This window comes from Ictalurus furcatus, chromosome 26 (assembly GCF_023375685.1).
Source record: "Ictalurus furcatus strain D&B chromosome 26, Billie_1.0, whole genome shotgun sequence".
Lineage (NCBI taxonomy): Eukaryota > Metazoa > Chordata > Actinopteri > Siluriformes > Ictaluridae > Ictalurus > Ictalurus furcatus.
Window position 1 is genome coordinate 8,259,821 of NC_071280.1, and position 12,909 is coordinate 8,272,729.

A 12,909-nucleotide genomic window follows, 5' to 3' on the forward strand; every position below is an offset into this window, starting at 1 on the left:
ATTTACTATTTATTGGGTTAATGTTTTTGATAAAGTAAGTCATGGCTTGTTTTAATCCCCTATTACATTTTATACATTTCAGTCCCTTGCACTTTTATATGACCTTTTACACAAATTTATACATTGAGCATTTTTGGTATTTAGATAGTAATTAAGTACACAGCAAAATTTCCAGTGCAAAATTAACTTGGCATGTGTTAATGAAAGAATCTAGCAGTTACAGTAATTCCACAGTTGGAATTTTGCTGTATACCTAAGACAGAGTCTAGTAAAACTTTGTGAATGCAGTAATAATATAAAGACCTGCAACGCTGTTAGACTGAGACTGTGTGGTTTCCTCAGATACAGCAAGTGCTTCTAGTGCTTGCAGTGTATCCACAACAGCATGATCCAATATTCTGACACTATTGCCCTCACCATGCGTTGGGACAGCATCAATCAGCGACACAGGAATGCTGTCATTGTCACAGCAACTTTGTAGACGGCTTTTGCTCTCTGCTCCTTCCTCATCTGAACTGTCCCTGAAACCAGGCGGAGGTGCAGCAATGGCCATGTTGAGGGAAAGAAGAATTGCATCATTTTCATCCTCATCATCATCTCCCTCTGGAGGTGGAAGGGCGGTTAAATCTATGATATCGTCGCTGGAACCAGAAAGGGTGAGAAAAGTTATCTTGCTTGTTGGCAGCCCGACTTCACCCTCTCCAGGTATTGCAGGTGTGTCCTCTTCACAGCTAGCTTCATCCTCATCCTCCACATCATCCGTGGTCTCAGCATAGCATAAATCACGTAAGAGAGGTTCTTCGATACCTTCAGCATTGTCAAAGATTTTCCCCTCACCAATGTTGCTATAAACTACATGAGGCCTAATCTGAAACGTTGCACCATCTGGAGTGCCAAAGCCCACATCACTGCTGGAAATGAAATCAGGCCGTTCAAGCAACTCAGGACTCTCATCCATGAGGCGCTGATAACCCAGGTTCCGAGGGTTTACAGCATGTAAAAGTGGATCTCTGAATATAAAGGACACCTTAGCACTCCTGGGAGAGTCCTGGGGTTGATGCCTTACAGGTGGAAGAGGTGGAAGTTGGGGGCTTTTGCTTCTTAGTTGTGACCTCTCTTCACTGAGGCCTGGATAAGGGGGTGGCAGGGGCTCTGGAAGATAAGGAGAGCTTATGCTGTCCTCTCTTGCTTTTTCCTGTGGGTAATCTGCTTCGGGCTGATAAGAAGATATGCTCTCTTGATTGTTGAGATCTTCACAGATACCCAAAGAGGTACTGTACGGCCACTCAAGTTCTCTAGCATCCTGGCCTGAAATGGATAGAAACATCTCGTCAATCTCATTTAGAAAGCTTGTTGCCCATCAAAAGTTTAAAGACATCTAACATTTATCATTTAATAATAATAATAAAAAAATGAGTATTTCATTTCTATTGTGCAATAACAATTGCTTAAGAAAATAACCTGAAACTAATTAAGCTGTGCATTTTGCATAAACTTTTGATTGTTATTGCACAAGCAAATGAAAGCAGTGTATCTACTCTGAGCTCGAAATAAATTCATCCATAGACACTTACCACTGTCTATTTCTCCGCTGCTGTTGCTGTGGGCCATATTGAAAATGGAGCGACGTGAGTCCACTAGAAGACGATAGTATCCAGCTGTTAGGCAAGCCAGGTTCATGGCATCACTGGACTCCATTATTAACGTGATAGGCTGTTTCAGAAAGAAATTTGGAATGACATTAAAACCTATTCATGACTCAAAGACAATTTGAAACCACTTGTCTCGATCATACTGTATATCGAAATTAAATAGCATAGTAATAGTGTTTAATTGATCAGCAGACCACATTGCACATTTTTAATAGTATACCTTGACGTCCAAAACATGTAGCTCTACCCGCACATTGACCTCATCCTCTGTGAGTATCTCAATGCGATTAACATGGCTGAAGTCTGCCAGCAGGGCCACTAGATTTGTCCTGACATTGATAACATGACTGATACCATACCTCGGTCCTACAAGTAATGTAACACCTGTTTCCTTATCCCCTTGCTATACATGAAAAGGAAGCCAACAAAAAAAAAAAAAAAAGAAAGAAAGTGTAATAACAGTGAGCACATACTGTATGTTAAAATTCACTTTAAAGTTGCACGGTAATCATAATGAACTTACCAGTAGAAGAGATTTAAACACTCGTCCTCCATACAATCTCAAATCACTGAGATACTTCAAATAGTGAACCTTTGCTTGCAATATGGTTAACTGCAAAACAATATTAAAATTCTCATTATTCAAGAAATCTGTGGATTTCTTATCACAGTGGTCTTGAAGAGAGGATTAGATTAACAAGATAATAATAGATACATGTATTATTAGAGCTCATTTTAAGGCAGACGACATCTCAATGCATATTTAATGATTTCTGTGTGAACGAATATCCACGTAAGAAACATCTCACCTTTGTTGGCAACGATGCTTTCGAAAGGTTTGTGAATGTTTGTTGCCTTGCCTTTGAACCACTAGATGCCTCTCTTCTAACATTTTACCAAACCTCCCACAGCATACTCACAGCAAAATCCCCAGTGTTGAATTAACACCTAGAGTGTTTTAGAGATTTTACTCTATCAGTGTTCATTCGTGTCCATTTGGACATATATAAGCACTGAAGGTGTTAATTCAACACGGGGGATTTTGCTTTGGAAGATGAGACACTGGACTAATAGGAGTTTCTGAAGAATCTTTTATTTACAGTTGATTGTAGAATCTGGTCCCTGATCAGTATAAACAGATACTAAGGGATACCCACCTTCTTCCCAGGGGCTACTAGATTCTGATTGGTTTTCAGGATGTGAGTCAGAGCTTTTTTGATGTTTTTCTCCTTCATGCTGGAGAACACCGAGGGGGGTAGGAAATGTGCCAAACCCCACTGCTTCCTGTGGGACAGCATATGTGCACTGTGAGGACACTGGCAGACTGAATATGGCAAACGCTTTTTTGTTTCTTGTTTAAGTCCAAATCTGAATAGCTGAATGGGTTATATATCTATAGACTATTTTTCTGGTAATAATTGTCCATTATAATCTATAATTTTTTTTTTTAATTGTAGTCGGTAACACTTTCCATCAAGGCCATATTTATAATGAACTATAAATACATTCATAATGTGTTATAATACATTTATAAGACATGATACATATAGTTGTAAATGCATTGAACTTCATAGCAATGTCTATTTTGCATTATGAATTATTAATATAATGTAGTATAAGTAATCTACATAACACATTGCCAGTGCAGAGTGCATACTGTATTACGTTCATATAGACACTGAGGAAACAGGATTCGCATACCTCTTTTTAAACATGTGTTGTAGCGTGTATGTGCTACAACATTTAAATGTGCTCGAATATTTATAAATTATTATAAACATGCACTACTGTATGTGACCAAAAGTATGTGGACACCTGTGCATCACACCTGTATGTGGTTCTTCCACAAACTGTTGCCACAAAGTTGGAAGCACACAACTGTATAGGATGTCTCTGTATGCTGTATTATTACAATCTCCCTTTACTAGAACTAAGAGGCTCATACCTGGTCCAGCATGACAATGCCCCTGTACACAAAGCAAGCTCCATGAACACATGGTTTGCCAAAGTTGGAGTGGAAGAACTCGAGCATACTGCACAGAGCCCTGACCTCAACCCCACTGAACACTTTTGCATAATTTAAACAGCCTGCTCAGAAAATCGACTTAATCCATCTCTGAATATATGTAACTTTCCCCACCTAAATATTGACACAACCTTTGGACTTAAATCACCAACTTTGAATACGATTCACCCAGCCCATCCCCCCTCCCCCACATATACACAAACTAAATAAGATTGTCTGAATACTAGTGCAATATTTTTGAATGGACATTCAACATGACTGACACAAGTACAGATGCCTAATCTGTCCTGATTGATTAGGTGCTGATAGTCCATTTTATTTATTTTCTCTCCATTTCCAGAGAGTCTGGGGTGCCACAAAGACCAGGTTTTCTGAGCACATATAGAACTGCTGGAAAGTAAGAAAAACTTACTTATAAAAAAGAATTCACTCACCCCACCTTTAAGATATGAGCTGACATTTGAAACTTAATGAAGTAATTCATGATAATACTGCCAGTGTACTATAGTCCTAAAATGCCTGATTTATGAAAGTTACCCTGATGGAATGCAAGAGTTGGCAAATTAAAAGCTATAAATCACAGCGTCTCTCAGTCACACAGTTCCTGCTGTAAACACTCCTCCTTTTAATTAGGTCTGACAATAGACTGATGAATAAAGGGATCAAGCTTCACTTAGGCTGTTCGCTCTCAGTTCTGAAGTGCGAGGCAGTCAAGTGAAGGCTTACTCACTGGATGTACTTCATTGAGAACTTCTGTGTCGGCCGTGTGGTGAGACTGAGGATGTACATCTGCAGAGCAGCGAGACGAAGAGCGGCGTCATACTTCAGTTCAGGGCCAAAGCGCTCCCGGACCACGTCATTACAGCTCTGAGGGAGGGAGGGTGATAAAAACACCTTATAGCCCAATGTCTACTTTTACAAGGACTGTTCAACCAAGCAAGATTAACATGGGCAGCAGTAACTGAAAGCTAAATGAACTGAAGTCATGTTTGTGTGAGATTTGCCTTTGAGGTTCTCGCTTTTGTTCCATACTGTAGATCTAATGATGTGATTATTAAAACGTATATTTTTTTTTTAAAGAAATACCCACTTTTGATTTAAAAGAAGATGTAAATAGTTTGAGTAATGACTTGACATCTTGGTCATTTTGTCCGACAACATGGATACAATTCACATCACACTGCTAGATTAAAATGCAAATGAATACGATTCAAGGTGTTCAATAGTTAACTGGGTAGCCATTACGGATAGGGTCATATTTTAGGTCAAGAGTGGGGGGAGAGTGGGAGCCAGGAGACTTTGCTCACAGGCTTTAAAGGTCACTATTCTGCACAGATGTATGTTTTTTGCATGGTTTGATAAGAAAAGAGAGGATAGAAACGACAGAAACAGAACAAAGGGATGTGAAGTTTTAAGTTCACTGGCATTTTCAATCTACTTTGACTCCAACTGTATTTACATTTGACCTTAAGCTATAATGCTAATTTTCCATGGAAAGTGTTTCTTCTTTGAGTAGATTTGATTGACAGCTACTAAAATGTGACAGCTTCAAATATTACATTTCCAAATAAGTGTTCTGACTTAAAAAGGCTTAATTAAAAAAAAAAGCAATATGTCCAGTTTATATATGCATCATAAAAACTTACATAAATTTTTTTTTTTTTAAATATATTTGAAAATCTCGTGTTTTAGGGATGATTTATTTGTAATTATCTAATTCATTTTTAATAATCATTACAATTGCTTGTTAGCCGGTTACAACAACTTTCATTCATTCATTGTTCGCAAAATTAGCATTGTTTGAGCTACGAGTTTAATACCTTAAAGCTTGTCAGAATTTAGCAGTACATGAAATATTCAACCAAACACAGTCAGTGTATATAATATATGCAGTGTCTTTTATTGCTAGTTTTTAATGTGTAGTTACCATACTGGTAACTTGGAGGCATAATATTTCATCTCACTATACATGGGCTTACGCAGTCTGATCTCTGTAAAAATTCTCTCACCTGGACATAGAGATATTCAAAAGCCACTCCATCCCTTCTGAGAAGATCGACTGGATCCTTTGGAACGAAGCTGATTCTGAAAAAGCATTTCATTTTGTGTGATCCTGGCCTCTGCGTAACCTGGAGTATGAGAGTAAGAATATGGTCAGCACCGTGACAGACACATACTGTGAAACTTACTCATGGCAGGAAAATGATTTTGAGTCAAATAACTCCAGGACTCCAGCATTTTTTCTATAGAATAAGCTTTTGCAGCACTTCTTATGAATCCTGTATTAATCATTCATTTATAGCATTTTATAACGCATGTCGTTAACTTAAAATAGCCATAATTAGTTATAGTAGCACAGGGGCGTTAGCTGGAGTGTTAATCAACCGGGGCTGAACCCAGATTCTCCTACATCAAAAATAAAAAATAAAAAATTATAATAACTTACTTCTAAATAAACTGTTTCCATGCATTTTATTTCTTGCATGTGAGAGCTAATTGTTTTAAAAATGGGAAAATTGAACAAAAAGGTTGGATTTATCATAAAACTTGCCTCGGGTGTTATCACTGTTTGCAGGACTACTAGTTTAGACCGATAAAATGACTGAAAAAAATGACATTTTAGACCGATAAAATGTAAAACTTTTTGATTATCTAACACAAGACTAGGCTGGTTTGGTGTCGCTACCTATGAGGGAGGCACAACTAAACCATCACTGTATGGGTTTAGCTGCTACAGAGCCATGCAGAGTACGTTTTATACACACACACACATATATATATATATATATATATATATATATATATATACATACATATATATATATATATATATATATATATGTATGTATATATATATATATATATATATATATATATACATACATACATATATATATATATATATATATACATATATATACATTATGTATATATATATATATATATATATATATATATATATATATATATATATATATATATATATAATTGATTTTTTTTTTTTATTAGCTGTCAGCTAATAAGGCACGAGTATTTCCACGTATTTCCCTGTAAACCCCGTCTGATTGGTCTCGGCTCTGATCACTGAAGATATAAAATTACAACACCGCCGTCTTCTTTTACTGACGTTCAGTTACGTTCAGTGGAGAATTATTCAGGGCTAAAGGAAAAATCTTTGGGGCTACAGCCTCAAATACCCAGGCCAGGTTACACCCCTGTAGTAGCATATACAGGGTGTCGCAAAAGTGTCCATACATAGAGGAGATTAACACTTGTTAGCAAAAAGTCTTCCAAAATTTTTCATGCTTAGTTTATATATATATATATATATATATATATATATATATATATACATATATATATATATATATATATATTTCCAGATAGCCTTTAAGAACGCCTTCAACAAAAGAAGAATGTATTGAAATCATTCTCATGGTTGGATCAGGAAGCTGTCTCAAGGTTGCGATGGACTTTAACAGGAAACATGGCGAGCACATCACACACAACACTGCTGCTAAACTTATTAACAAATTCATAAAGACTGGAAGTGTTGCAGAACAACCGAGAAGTGGATGTCCACGAACATCCACTGACGAAGAGACAACCAACATGGTGCTGGCAAACATAATCCCCTACGTATGGAGACTTTTGGGACACCTTGTGTATATAAGGCATAACTATATATAAAGCATGAGTATATGATGACGTAATTTCAGTTCTTATAATGCATTATAATATCTGTTCATGGCACTGTATATGCACTATTCCTGTTAGGGGCTTAAACACACCTACACCTATATATCCTCATTACCAGAATTTTTCGCTATTGCTTTACTCTCAATTTTGTTTCAAACAGGATATTAGACACTATTTAATTCAATAAAATGAATAAATTACTTCTGAGAACACAAAGTACCAAGCTGTATGTCCTGTTTGTGAATCTCCTGTCACTAAACCTGTAAATAGCACTTACCTGTATATTGCTTCATAATGTGTTGGGTATTGAAATGAAATTCCATTCACATTTCAAAGACAAAAAAAAAGAGTTCACTTCACTGAAATAATACTCTATTATGTGTTATATACATTTATAGACATTTGAGTATAATTTGAGAAAATCTTCTCAAGGTGTATGTTACAATGCATTGCAAGGTGTGATACAAATACTTACACCACAGCCTGCATTGTACAACATTAGTTTCTATAATATTCTGATGTACAGATATTATAATCAGTCCATACAGGATTCCGCAGAGGATTTTCTGATCGTTGCGGCCAAAAATGCTTGGTTTTTCTTCGGCTTTTAATAAAAATTGTGATGCAATTTATGGAGTTTTTTTTTTTTATGTGGAAAACTTCTTGAATTGGTGAAATTCCAATTGCATGAAATGGTGTTGTGTTGTCTTTTCAGTGATGTTTGTTGGTAAATGAGACCTTTTAGCTGTACTCATGTTCGACGCATGTGAATCGAAGAGGACTTTGGCTGAAGGTGCGTTGCGATGTCGTCACATGACGTGTCTCGGCTGTCACATGACGTGTCTCAAATCTGCGTCAACTCTGCGGTAATTTTGAAAAATCGCAAGCTCTTCTGAACATTGTGGAGTTTGCATGATTTTGAGTTCATTTCTGTGATCACACAAATCCTGCCGGGACTGCCTAATGCGTTATAATGTAGCATGCAGCCTATAAGTAATATACTCGTGCTTTATGTAAGGAATAAAACACAGTGCTGTTATAGAAAAATAAATAATGACAAAGTGGTGTGATGCAACGTTAACCGTTACCACCCCAAAGTTAATATTTTCCTATAACAACACAACAGGTGTATTTCTCTGACATCACAGCAATTTGCAAAAGATTGCTATTCTTTGTAACACATCTCACTTTTATCCATTTAATGCTGTGCAATATCCATGAAGCAAGTTAGCATTTGCATTAGAACAGTTCTCCAGTCTCTACCTCTGACAGTTACTGCGTGCTAACACTGGAGACTCCTTGCTGAAATATTAAATAAACATCTCCTTTCAGAAAGATTCACTATCAATTTGATATGTTTGTTTGTTTGTTTATTTATTTATTAGTCTTAGATTATATGAAGCATTCCTTGATACAAGTCTCTGTGGGTTAATAGTAGTACAGAAATTATAACGCACTGGAACGGGGATCTGTAATTTGTTTATAAATGCCTGTATCTGTAAATACTTATATGCATGAGGTGTAATCGATGACGGTGTATAACACGGTAACAATGCATTTATAGAGAATAATGAATATAGGGTTCATTGAACAAGCTTTCAAGCGTCCTCTCTTGGCCTCTAACATTTTGAGGAGAGAACATTTTCATTTCTGCTTGCACAGTGACTCATATCAGATGTTTCCGGTGCTTTGTGCATATAAAACAACCTACTCGATAAGCCTTCAGACCCTCATTAAAACACAGAAAGGCTCATATGGATGTGGTTTGGCCAGACTTGATAAATAACACGATGAGGGTACCTCATCCTGTGCATACAAATCCATGTAACCGGTTCCTGCAAATCCCAGCTGATAATCAAATCCTGTGGCTTTTACAGTGACTAGTAACTCATTGTGTTTATATTAAATGCTTGATTGGTCGATAGGTGTTGATTCATTTTTCTATAACAGTAGCTCTGACAGTAGTTCCAGCTAAAAGGCTTATTAATGCGTTTATGATACGTTATCGTTTCTGTAGTAATAACATATGCACACTTGCATGTGCATGGATGATTTTTAATAATGGGTATAATCGTTGATATGGTTGAATTCTGTGAGGACACGTTTACTCTTTTTTTTAATTTTGGAAGGAGTCTCCAGTGTCAGTACTTCAGCACTTAAGCGGTATAAAATGTTCTATATGACATTGGTCTTTGTTTATACTTATAAGTTTGTATTAATTTATGTGTAGGTTTAATGTTTATTATAAATTGTTTTGTTTTTTGGCTTGGATATTGTTTGTATTTTTTCAATTCAATTCAATTTAACTTTATTTGTATAGCGCTTTTAACAATGGACATTGTCTCAAAGCAGCTTTACAGAAATATATGATTTTATATATATATATATATATATATATATATATATATATATATATATATATATATATATATATATAAATAAATATAAAAGAAGTATTTTTTGGTGTGCTGATGTCATGTATTTGTTAGATGTTTTGGGATTATATTATATTGGAAAGGATGATTTATCGTCATTGGATAATTGTTTGTTGTCTACGCCCATTGTCAGGTGTGTCTATTTAAAGATTTTCAGGACTTAATGTTGTTACTGCCTGAAAAAGACAGACACGGTTGAAACAATGTCTGCTCTATTTATTATTAAAATGTTATAGCAGTGTGCCGTCCCTTTTTCCTTCCATGATTTGTTTAATTTTGGCCATGCACACACTTTTTTTTGGATGTGCGCGCACTATCCTGTTTCAGCACTTCAAGGAAAGTCATCAGGATGAAGGACTCTGAGGAGGAGCTCTGTAACATGATAAGCTGCATGATAAGGGAGGCTGTTTATAGCTACTATAAGATAAGTGATAACAAGAACTAACTTGTTTATTCATTGGCGAATTGCTGTGGTGTAAGAAGAATAAAAGGCTTTGTGTTGTTATAGGAAAATTATCAACTTTTGTGGGGTAATGGCCCTCCGCTTTGCATCACATGCACCACGCATCATTGCTGATTATTTTCCTATAAGACCATATCCTGCCATGTTAAATTCCTGACACGTTCTAATACAAATCAATTTCTTATAAATACTGATAATTACAAAATGATGAGAGCGCTCATATCCCGAGCTGATGTTTTCGACCCCTCTGAAAACCTTAAACGTGTATTTGGGGTCTATCTTGGCTTACTGTCTCTTAAATTTCTCACAATGTGGAAACAACATGGTTACATCATTATTACAAACAGCTTCTCCATGAGAAGTGTCTGGAATATTATTGTACACAGTGTATCACTGATATTACAAATATATACAGTATATAACTATAACTAAAACAAAAGCAAGAGGGGTAATGCAATCTTTTTCTGAGTGGTGTTAGAAATCTACAAATCCTAAAACACCACATTTGAAGTAATTGGATCCACCGCTAGCCATAGCACATTTGGTGCCTTATGCAAGCCTCACCCACCCCCACCTTCACTAACGCCTCTAAAGAACTGACTTTCTTACAGGATGTGGAAAAACACCCATAAAAATCAACACATGTCTCGCAAATGTTTCGCAAGCAAGCCTTTTCTTCCACTCCAGATTTATTTTTTATGCGCTGTGCAAGTAGTTTTTGCCACTGACGGAAAGTGTAAAGATAATGTGTGTTCAATAAAACATGATGTGAACATTGCTGAAAGTGGTTTCATTTTGTGTTATCTGAAAAATCACTAAATTAGTCATCATCCTTTGTAATCATTGATTAGTTTTCAAACATTGGGATTTGTTCTGCTTGCTCATCCTACATTATCTCCAACTTTACACAAGAGCTGCAGTGGTACATTTGGGAGACCAGGATGTACAGTATGTTTCACATATAGTTAAACACTTTGTAAAATTTTAATTTCGGCAACCATATATTAGATGTAGAAATTCTATGACATGCACAAAAGTCCTTTAACGCATTTATATTCTGCTCTGTTTGGCTCAATTCCTCTAATGAAAAACAATTTTTCTATGTAAAATTATATTCCTGTAAGTTTGAACTCAGAGAAACAACATAAACATAAAAGGTCAAACTCCTCGTCTTTGTAAATCTAAAACGAAAACGTTCCTATAATCTCACAATTGTGTACGCACACTTCTCATCAGAACGTTGATGTTTTTTGGTATGGTTTTCTAAAATACATTTAAAAATTGAGACCTTGGAGTATTTTAAGCATTAAGGTCCAGGCAGATACATTTTACATTTTACTTTTTTATATTCTTAAATATTTCTCTTTAAAGAAATATTAGAATGCAAAGATTTTCATCTAAATATGTATGGTAGGCTGGGAAAACCCACCATATATGTATGTGGTTAAATTCTGGCACACATCCAAAAGGTTTCTGCCTATAACATACGTTGACATCCCAACTTAAAGAAACTATAAATAAATTTCACCAAAATGACATTTTTAATTAGTCATTATTTTGCTTAGGCTGTCTGCCTGCGAAGATCACTCTGGGATAAGGAGCATGTTTAACAAATGCTGATGTCTTGTTGTTGTATTGGCTATGCCCAATGCGCAATGGCTCTGATCGATTTTCCCCCTTTTCTCTGCTTCAAAATGGCTTGCTTTGCTCCCATAGAAAGCTTTCTGGTCTTCAAATTGGTTGATCCTTTTTTAACAACAAAACCTAGGGTTCAAACCAAGAGTAGATATTCAGAGCTATACATTGTTTAAACAATCAATCTAACAGGGCACACCTGGCCAACCAGAAACACCTGTCAGTCACATGTTCCAATATTTTTGATCACTTGAACAATGGGTGGGTTCAAATAAAAGGTGCCATGTTCTGACTTGTTCGATCGTCTCATATTCATCTTTTGATCTCAGACCCAAGTGTCTTTAGTGTATAGCACAAACAAAAGAATTGGACTTGGCGTTCCAATAATTTTTGGAGGGGACTGGAATAGTAGTACATATACACAGCCACACATATTCAGTGGAATGTAAAGGTGTAAGTAATTTTTGTACCTTTTTAAAGTGATATTTAAAAAATTCCTGAAATAGTACTGCTATTATATAATTAGAGATGCAGTTTGAGATCCACTGCATAGTAGTAAAATAATATGATGTTGAATTTTCTTTTCTTTCATCTCTCAGTTGTTTTATTATATATATATATATATATATATATATATATATATATATATATATATATATATATATATATAATTTTTTTTTTTTTACCAGAGTTAACATCTCCTGTTCATGCAGAAGCAGCAGTCTGCTGCCCAAGTCCTCGGCCCTCTGTTCCAGCATGAGCGAGAAATGCTCGATGCACTTGATAGACAGCTTCTCTTGCAGCGTCATGATGACATCCTATTTCACATAAGGACAAAAGCGCATTGACTTCTTAGCTCCCTTGACATCAGATAATAATATACAGGCTCTGTACAGAAAATGAGACTGTGACAGTGAAAATTTAATGAAAGAAGCAGACAGCAGAGTTTAGTGTACGTCTGGGAATAGCAAGTACAAGAGTTACACGTTTAGACTGCTC

At 35.9% G+C, this 12,909-nt stretch overlaps 1 protein-coding gene across 1 annotated transcript in view; it reads right to left on the reverse strand.

The window, feature by feature from the left end:
• Positions 1 to 12,909, reverse strand: part of LOC128602396 (FERM and PDZ domain-containing protein 4-like) — a 53,267-nt gene that overhangs the window by 3,572 nt on the left and 36,786 nt on the right. Inside the window, exons 8-15 of the mRNA XM_053616162.1 lie at positions 12,597 to 12,728; positions 5,688 to 5,807; positions 4,409 to 4,545; positions 2,810 to 2,936; positions 2,176 to 2,265; positions 1,873 to 2,055; positions 1,575 to 1,713; positions 304 to 1,308 (exon numbers count right to left, since the gene is read on the reverse strand). Coding sequence (XP_053472137.1) covers positions 304 to 1,308; positions 1,575 to 1,713; positions 1,873 to 2,055; positions 2,176 to 2,265; positions 2,810 to 2,936; positions 4,409 to 4,545; positions 5,688 to 5,807; positions 12,597 to 12,728 — 1,933 coding nt within the window. The remainder of the gene's footprint in view (positions 1 to 303; positions 1,309 to 1,574; positions 1,714 to 1,872; positions 2,056 to 2,175; positions 2,266 to 2,809; positions 2,937 to 4,408; positions 4,546 to 5,687; positions 5,808 to 12,596; positions 12,729 to 12,909) is intronic.